The 8742-nt window shown below is 49.7% G+C and overlaps 1 protein-coding gene across 1 annotated transcript; it reads left to right on the top strand.

Moving 5' to 3' along the window:
- Nucleotides 1-455: 455 nt before the first annotated feature.
- On the top strand, nucleotides 456-7355 carry Zp3 (zona pellucida glycoprotein 3). The gene is made up of 8 exons (XM_032886999.1): nucleotides 456-787; nucleotides 1179-1297; nucleotides 2823-2926; nucleotides 3008-3191; nucleotides 4697-4814; nucleotides 5932-6023; nucleotides 6149-6279; nucleotides 7126-7355. The coding sequence occupies exons 1-8, from the start codon at nucleotides 479-481 to the stop codon at nucleotides 7335-7337; spliced, it is 1269 nt and encodes a 422-aa protein (XP_032742890.1). The 5' UTR covers nucleotides 456-478; the 3' UTR covers nucleotides 7338-7355.
- The last annotated feature ends 1387 nt before the right edge of the window (nucleotides 7356-8742 follow it).

The following is an 8742-nucleotide window of genomic DNA, read 5'->3' as shown; positions in this document are numbered from 1 at the left end:
GCAGCCATGGCTACACAGAAAAACGCTGCCTTGAAAAAAACAAAAACAGGGGTTGGGGATTTAGCTCAGTGGTAGAGCGCTTGCCTAGGAAGCGCAAGGCCCTGGGTTGGGTCCCCAGCTCCAAAAAAAAAGAAAAAAAAAAAAAAAAAAAAAAAAAAAACAACAAAACGAAACAAAAACCCAAAACAAAACCAAAAAAAATCCCTAAACAACAGCAAAACCCCTAACCAACCGAACAAATAAAAACCTTGAATAGGAATCACGTGGGGTATCTTTACAACTAAAACCCAGATTCTGATCGTTGATCCAGATGAGGTTTGAGGCCACAGGTCTAATGTGCCGCTGATGGGCTCCACCCAAGATTGAGAGAAGTAGAGGGATTTCAGGTGGGAGGGCGATCTATTCAGTAATATAAGAACACCAACACCGGGTAGAGTCAGCCCCTTACTCTGCGCCCGGCTGTATCCCAGGGAGCATCATGGGGCCCAGCTGTCTACTCTTCCTTTGTCTCCTGCTGTGCGGAGGCCCAGAACTGTGCTATCCCCAGACTCAATGGCTTTTACCGGGTGGAACCCCCACCCCAGCGGGGTCCTCATCACCCGTGGAGGTAGAGTGTAAGGAAGCTGAGCTAGTAGTGACTGTCCGTAGAGACCTTTTTGGCACAGGGAAGCTCGTGCAGCCCGGGGACCTCACCCTTGGCTCAGAAGGCTGTCAGCCCCTTGTAGCCGTGGATACTGACGTGGTCAGGCTCAACGCCCAGTTGCATGAGTGCAGCAGCGGGGTGCAGGTGAGGCGTGGCATTCTTGGGCTTGCTTAGGGCAATGGATGCTGGGGGGTGATCTGGTGATGGAGCTGTTAAGGGATGGGATTGTCTCCTTTCACTGTGACTAGAGAGTGGTTATTGAAGGAAGATGGCGCTGGGGGTGGTTGTATCCCCTGGAACTGGGGTTTGGGACAGTTGTGAGCCACTATATGGGGGCTGGAATTGAACTCAAGTGCCCCTAATCACTTGATATGCTCTCTAACCCAGCGCTCTGATTTTACTGGCCAGCAGAGGGCAGGTTGACCTGGGTCTTGCCTGCCTTCCTAGGCTGGATTCCCTGTACCCTCCCATGGGCCAGGCAAGCATCCACAGGGTGTGAGGTTTGGACCTGGTTAACACTATACCTTCGTTTCAGGTGACAGAAGACGCCCTGGTGTACAGCACCTTTCTGCTCCACGACCCTCGCCCTGTGAATGGCCTGTCTATCCTAAGGACTAACCGGGTGGAGGTCCCCATTGAGTGCCGATACCCCAGGTCAGTGTGGAATGGATGAGCTGCTGGGTTCCTGGATTTGGAATATGGCTGCCTGCAAGGAGGAAGTTTGCTCTGACAAGGGTGCTTTTCTGCAGCTGTGCTGATTATTGTCCCATGTGTGAATGGTTAGGCAGCTGCTGGAGGAAAATCTGAGGCTGGGTCTGTATCAAGGGACTGATTGCCTTTCGGAGGAGGAGAGAGATGAAGTTGGCACAGGATTCTATGAAGCCCAGGCTCGAACTTGGATCCTTCTGCCTCCACCTCCTAAATGCTGGGTTAGAGCCTGTATAGGCTAGCAGATTTGGCTCTGTTCTGTGTTGTCACAGGATGACCTGGAATTGTGTAGCCTAGCTGGCCTTGAACTTGATGATATACCTTAACCTCTCAGTGCTGGGATTAAAGGACTTCACTACCCCTGCCTGGCTAAAACAGCTTTCTAGGTGAATTCTATAGATGACAATCTCTTGTCACAGTGTTGAATATGCCTGGCTGTGACAGTCTGGCCATGACTCTGCCCTAATCTTAAGTCTCAGCCTCTCCAGCTCTGGGATTACAGGTATGGGTCAGTCGTCATGCCCAGCTTAGACATCCTCTTGGGGATCTGGACTGTATACTTCATTGTGTCTGGTTGTCCTTTGAATGTTTGGGTTTGTTTTTTTGGTTTTTTTTTTTTCTTTTCTTTTTTTCGGAGCTGGGGACCAAACCCAGGGCCTTGCGCTTGCTAGGCAAGTGCTCTACCACTGAGCTAAATCCCCAACCCCATGAATGTTTGTTTTTGAGGGTGTCTTAACTATGTAGACAGAGCTGTTATCATACTCGCAGTGATGCCCCTGCCTCCGCCTTTCTGGAGCGCTGGGATGATAGACCTGTTCCACAATTATGCAGGGGGAGGGCTTTTGGTTTTGTTGGGGGTTGGGGGACAGGGTTTCACTATACTTTATACTTGGTTAGCATGGCATTTGCTTTGTAGACCAGGGTAGCTTTGAACTCGTGATTCTCCTGCTTGGACCTTCTGAGTGCTGGGACTACAGGCGTGTATTACCTACACATGGTCTATGATGTGCTGGGGGTGGAATGTATGCTAGGCAAGCACTTTATCAACTATGTCTGCAGCCTGTCCTTTTTGAAATGGGAGTCAGAATGGGGCACTCCTGATCTTGCCCAGGCCTCCAGAGTGATGGGTGTTAACAGCCCTGCAACTTCTGTCTTCCGTTTGCCTTTTACCAGGGCCTAAGTAGATAAGAGATTGGATTTCAGCTTACTAATGGAGTTTCTACCTTCAGCCCTGTCTCTCCATGCTTCAGTGTCTGTCCCCATGGTTGAAATAATTTGGTTGCTGTCAGATGTAGGCATTCAGGGGGTAAAGGAACCGGCCCAGCCTTTGGGGACCTTGGCCGGGCTACTGAGTTTATCCATCCCTGAGGTCTCTGTAATTGGGTAGGGATATTATAATGTCCCAAAGCCCACATCCATCTGCTCCAGGATGGGGTTCTATGGAAGCAGCTGCTGTCTTTTTTTCCCACAGGCAGGGCAATGTGAGCAGCCACCCTATCCAACCCACCTGGGTTCCCTTCAGCGCTACTGTGTCCTCGGAGGAGAAATTGGCTTTCTCTCTTCGTCTGATGGAGGGTGAGTCAGAGGGCTGGAGGAGTTGGTAGGGGAATGCAGATGCCTCTGGGCTGTCTCTAGCCCCTCTCTGTGCCCCTTCAGAGGACTGGAATACTGAGAAATCGTCTCCCACCTTCCACCTGGGAGAGGTAGCCCACCTCCAGGCAGAAGTCCAGACCGGAAGCCACCTGCCTCTGCAGTTGTTTGTGGACCACTGCGTGGCCACGCCTTCACCGTTGCCAGGCCAGAACTCCTCCCCCCATCACTTCATCGTGGACTCCCATGGGTGAGGCCCGGACTGCTTTCTGGAGAGTCATTTTATTGTCCTTTGGCTTTAAGTATCTTATTAGCATCATATGTTAACAGATGAATTTGGTGTTATGACATTTTCATATGTGTGCATTTTGGGCAGATTCACTCTTCATCTTTTGCTCTCAAGTAGATTTCTTTTCACAAAATTCCTTCAACTTTGATGTCAAAAGTCCTTGTCTCACTCAGCCCTTTGAGTGTTGGGATCACAAAGTGTGTGCCACTCTGTCTGGTGTGACTGTTAAGCTGTTAAAAAACTTGGCACACTTGGAAAGTGGGAGCCTCAACTGAGGTAACTGTGGGCATTTTCTAGGTTACTAATTGAGGTAGGAGGATCGAGCCTACTGGAGCAGGTGGGCCTGGGCTATATAAGAAATGTAGGGGTTGGGGATTTAGCTCAGTGGTAGAGCGCTTGCCTAGGAAGCGCAAGGCCCTGGGTTCGGTCCTCAGCTCTGGGGGGGTGGGGGGAGAAAAAAAGAAATGTAACTGAGAGGCTGGCGCAGCAGTTAAAGAGCACTGGCTGCTCTTCTGGAGGACCCAGGTTCAATCCCCTGCACTCACTCAAACCCCAGACAGCTCACAACTGTCTGTAACTCCAGTTCCAGGGGATCCAACACACATGCAGGCAAAACATCAATGCACAAAGAATAAAATAATTTTAAAAAATGTTAACTTGAGGACTGTAGAGATGGCCCAGCGGTTAAGAGCACTGACTGTTCTTGCAAAGGTCCTGAGTTCAATTCCCCAAAAATGTTGACTTGAGCAAGCCTTAAGTTACTTTCCTTCTGGTCTGCACTTTCAGTTCCTGCTCTCTAGGTACCTTGAGTTCCTACCTTGGTTTCCACCAGTGATGATAAACCCGTAAGCCAAACAAATGCTTCCCGGCAAGTTGCTATTGGTCAGTTATGGTTTTTTTCAAGATAGGATTTCTGTGTTGCCTTGGCCATCTGGGACTTTCTATAGATCAGGCTGGCCTCGAGCTTAGAGATCTGCCTGCCTCTAACTCCGAAGTGCTGGGATTAAAGACTCACACCATCACCGGCCAGCTGCATATTGGTCAAATTTTTTTTTTTTTTTTTAGTTCTTTTTTTTCGGAGCTGGGGACCGAACTCAGGGCCTTACGCTTCCTAGGCAAGCGCTCTACCACTGAGCTAAATCCCCAACCCCCAATTTTTGTATTTAATGTATGAGTTTCTGCATGTACACCTGCAAGACAGAGGGCCCAAGACTTCACTACAGATGGTTGTGAGCCACCATGTGGTTGCTGGGAGTCGAACTCCAGGACCTCTGGAAGAATAGCCAGTGCTCTTAACCCCACCCCAACCCTCCCCACCCCACCCCCGAAAGGCATCTCTCCAGCCCTACTGGTCAATTTTTAAATCACAGCAACAGAGAGCAAACTAAGACACCTGGCTTCCCTTCCCCTTTGGTAATGAGATAGCCTTAGCTGTTTATTCTATCCTTCACTTCTTCCCTTCCAAGATGCCTTGTGGACGGTCTATCTGAGAGCTTTTCAGCATTTCAAGTCCCTAGACCCCGGCCAGAGACTCTGCAGTTCACAGTCGACGTATTCCATTTCGCCAACAGCTCCAGAAATACGGTAATTTTCCCACAGCCAAGCCTAAGCCTGAACCTCCCTTAGTCTGCCTTAATGTTCTGCTGCTCCCACACTTGCTTCCTTTTTTTTTTTTTTTTTTTCTTTCTTTTTTTTTTTTCGGAGCTGGGGACCAACCCAGGCCTTGCGCTTGCTAGGCAAGCGCTCTACCACTGAGCTAAATCCCCAACCCCCACTTGCTTCCTTTAAGCTAACAGCTGACCGTGGTGGAAATAAAGTAACAAAGGTAGATGAAGTTATTGGTTCAGAGAGGCCCTGGCAGGTAAGGGTTTGTGCTGCTTAAACTTGAGAACTGGTTAAAATAGGGGCTGGAGAGATTGCTTAGTGGTTAAGAGTATCAGCTGCTCTTTCAGAGGACAGGAGCCCCCATGGTGGCTCGACCATCTGTAATTCCAGTTCTAAGGGATCCGATGCTCTTTGGCTTCCTTAAGCACCAGGCATGCATTGTAGCTCACGGACATACATGCAGGCAAAACACACGGTAATATTATCATTAGTAATAATAAAAAGCTTAATAGCTGGCACACATGCAGGGTTAACACAAACTGTTAATGTCAGCGCTCCAGAGGTAGAGGCTGGTGGATCTCGAGTTCAAGGCCAGCCAAGGCAATGTAGTGAGACCCTGTCTCCCTCCACCTAGAACCCCTAAAACAACAAGTTCAGTCCCAAGCTTGAGAGGATGGCTCAACAGCTAAGAACTCCTATGGAAGACGAATTTGGTCCCAGGACCCGCTGCTGTGCTTTGGCTGTGAGTGATGTCTCAAAAGGGTGAACGCTAAGCTGTGCCTAGAGCTCTATAGTAGCACTTGTGTAGACTGTCCTGGCTGGCCTGAAGCCGAAGCCTGAAGCTGGCTGGCCTTGAACTCAGATCCGCCTACCTCTTACCTTTGCTGGGACTGCCTGGCTCTTTTTTTTTTTTTTTTTTTTTTTTTGACAAGATCTCACTTCACGACTATGTCTGGCCTTGCACTGTAGTCCAGGCTGGCCTTGAACTCGGATCTGCCTGCCTGCCCTGCCTCCTTGAATGCCTGTGCCATTACATCTGGCTTCCTGCGATATTCAAAAAGTCATTGACCCCTCTTCAAACTCACAACTCTTTCAGGTTTACATCACCTGCCATCTCAAAGTCGCTCCGGCTAACCAGATCCCCGATAAGCTCAACAAAGCCTGTTCCTTCAACAAGACTTCCCAGAGGTGAGGAGACCAGGCTCTCAGTGTGTGTAGGCACCCGGGAGGCTATTCACATCGACCTCTTCAATAACACAATGGCAAACCTTGCCCCTAGCTGAGCTAATTAAGCCTTTTGTCTTGTTACTCAGTTGGTCGCCAGTAGAGGGCGATGCTGACATCTGTGATTGCTGCAGCAATGGCAACTGTAGTAATTCAAGCTCTTCAGAGACCCATGAACCAGCCCAGTGGTCCAAGCTAGTTTCTCGAAACCGCAGGCACGGTATGTCGCAGGCATGGGACATTTATTCCTCTTCCTCTTTAAGACATCTGCTGTCACTTCCTTTTCCTCCATTGAGATGGTTGACTTAGGGAATGTCTTCTGGGTCTGATAAATAGTGAATCTCAAGTGGGAGGGAGGGTGCTGAGTGTTTCTTCCCAGTGGCTTGTGGGGTAGTTCTGTCAACTTTTAGAGTCTCTCAAAACATTATGGGGTAGGAGAGCACGTGTGGATGATTGGTGATCCCTTATCCAAATCCACGGAGGCAGTGCTCTGCCAACTTTGAATCCTTGGGAATTTGACACAAGTTGAGAGAGATGGCTTACATCTGTCACCCCAGTCCTGGGGAGGTTAAGACAAGAGAAAGACAGTTCAAGGATAGCCTGGGCTACATAGGGAAACCCATGAAACCAAACATGAAAGGCTGGGAGAAAGGCTTTGTGTTAGAGCCCCCTGCCTAGAATCCCCCAGTGAGGGGCTGGGGGCATGGCTCAGTGGTAGAGCACTGCCTAGAATCCCCCAGTGAGGGGCTGGGGGCGTGGCTCAGTGGTAGAGCCCCTGCCTAGAATCCCCCAGTGAGGGGCTGGGGGCGTGGCTCAGTGGTAGAGCACCTGCTTAGAATCCCCCGGTGAGGGGCGTGGCTCAATGGGAGAGCCCCTGCCTAGAATCCCCCAGTGAGGGTCTGGGGACATGTCTCAGCAGTAGAGCCCCTGCCTAGAATCCCCCAGTGAGGGGCTTGGAAGTATAGTTCATCAAGTAGAGCTCTTGTCTAGCATTCCTGAGGACCTTGGTTTGATTCTCCAGCACTAAGCACAAAACAAAAACCTTCCCCATGTTCTGGTTTTTCAGTGACCGACGAAGCTGATGTCACTGTAGGGCCCCTGATACTTCTTGGAAAAGCAAATGACCAGGCTGTGGAGGGCTGGACCTCTTCTGCTCAAACCTCTGTGGCTCTCGGCTTAGGCTTGGCCACAGTGGCATTCCTGACCCTGGCTGCTATTGTCCTTGGTGTCACCAGGAAGTGTCATACCTCTTCCTACCTTGTATCCCTTCCTCAATAAAAGAAGCTCAGTTCTGAGTGTGGTTTAACGCCTATGTCTGAGATGGGGCGCCGTGGGATTGTTGGTTGCATCGGGGGCAGAGTGACTAGACGTCACAATTGCACACGTGTGCTAACCGCGTAATGCAGTAAACACAGCTGGACCTCTGGCGAGCCGCCATCTAGATGGTGAGAGGCTAAGCTGGTTTGTGTACTTATGTAGACTTGTAGTTCCTGCTTTGGGCAACATAGCTGTCCAGGAGTAGCTGTGTGATGTGACTCCAAGAGATCAATATGGAGATGGGAGTTGTTGAAAGAGCCAGGTAGGCTCTCAGACTGACTCCTTAGGGTATCAAGGAATCCTGTTACACTGCCCACGAATCTGACTCTAGTGGGGTAGGGAAGGAAAGGGGACCTCTTGTTCCCTTTCTTTAGGTCAGCAGATGGAAAGTTACCTATCTAAAGCCAGGAGCAGTGACTCATGCCTTTGATCTTAACCCTTGGGGAGGTAGAGACTGGAGGATCCAGGAGTTCAGGGTCATTTTTGGTCTTCGAGCAAGTTGGAGGCTTTTCTAGGCTATGCATGACCCTGTTATCAATAGATGGATAGACAGATACAACTAATAGGCTACATAGATGGCTCAGTGAATAAGACACTGTTCTTGTTGTAGAAGACTAGGGGCTCAGGTCCCAGCACCCGCACAGCACACCTCTCAGCCATCTATAACTTCCGTTCCAGCAGATCTGATTGGTTCTCCTGACCTCCATGGGCATTTTGCTTTCTGTGGAAGCAAAGCACTGATAGACGTAAACGTATAGGTGCTGGAGAGAGGCTCAGAGGTTAGGACCCGATTTCAGATCCTAGCACTCAACATCCATTGGGTCCCAGTGTATGCTGGGATCCACGTGTACCTCCAGCTCCAGGTGACTTGATGCCGTCCTCTGGCTCCGTGAACACCTACGTGTACAGATAACGTACACATAAATACTTAAGAACTCTACACAACACGCTCAAAGCTGGAAAAATATTCTAATTAGGCTGTCTATTGTAGTTCTGGGTGGTCACCGAGGTGTGTGGGGTAGAATTTCTGGAGGTTTATGGTTGTGGGTCCTGAGGAGTCGCTGGTAGTTGGAGGCCTCAGGAAGGGTGGCTGGGATTTCCTTTGGTTTCATTAAAAGCTACCTCAGCATCTCTTGTTTTTATTCCTAAGACCAGTGGGAAGAATTACTTCCCTCCCGCGGGGTTTGAAACTCCACTTATTAGTGGGCCGACTACCACTTGGCCTAGCTATTTAAGTCAGGGTTTCTCTGTGTAACTTTTGCTGTTCCAGCACTCCCTCTGTTGTAGACCAGCAGCCGGACTCAAACTCGGATACGCGTGCCTCTGCCTTATGATGGCTGGGATTTAAGATTGGTGCTGCAGCTGC

Source organism: Rattus rattus, chromosome 16, assembly GCF_011064425.1.
Source record: "Rattus rattus isolate New Zealand chromosome 16, Rrattus_CSIRO_v1, whole genome shotgun sequence".
NCBI classification, from domain to species: domain Eukaryota; kingdom Metazoa; phylum Chordata; class Mammalia; order Rodentia; family Muridae; genus Rattus; species Rattus rattus.
The sequence above is the reverse complement of the archived record's forward strand: the minus strand, read 5'-3'. Positions and strand labels throughout refer to the sequence as shown.

Bases quoted from the DNA above. Each gene is read 5' to 3' on its own strand.
- Zp3 (XM_032886999.1), top strand. From the start codon at position 479: ATGGGGCCCAGCTGTCTACTCTTCCTTTGTCTCCTGCTGTGCGGAGGC. The intron at 3,192-4,696 runs GTGAGGCCCGGA...TTCCCTTCCAAG, and splicing joins TTCATCGTGGACTCCCATGG to ATGCCTTGTGGACGGTCTAT. The intron at 6,280-7,125 runs GTATGTCGCAGG...CTGGTTTTTCAG, and splicing joins TTCTCGAAACCGCAGGCACG to TGACCGACGAAGCTGATGTC.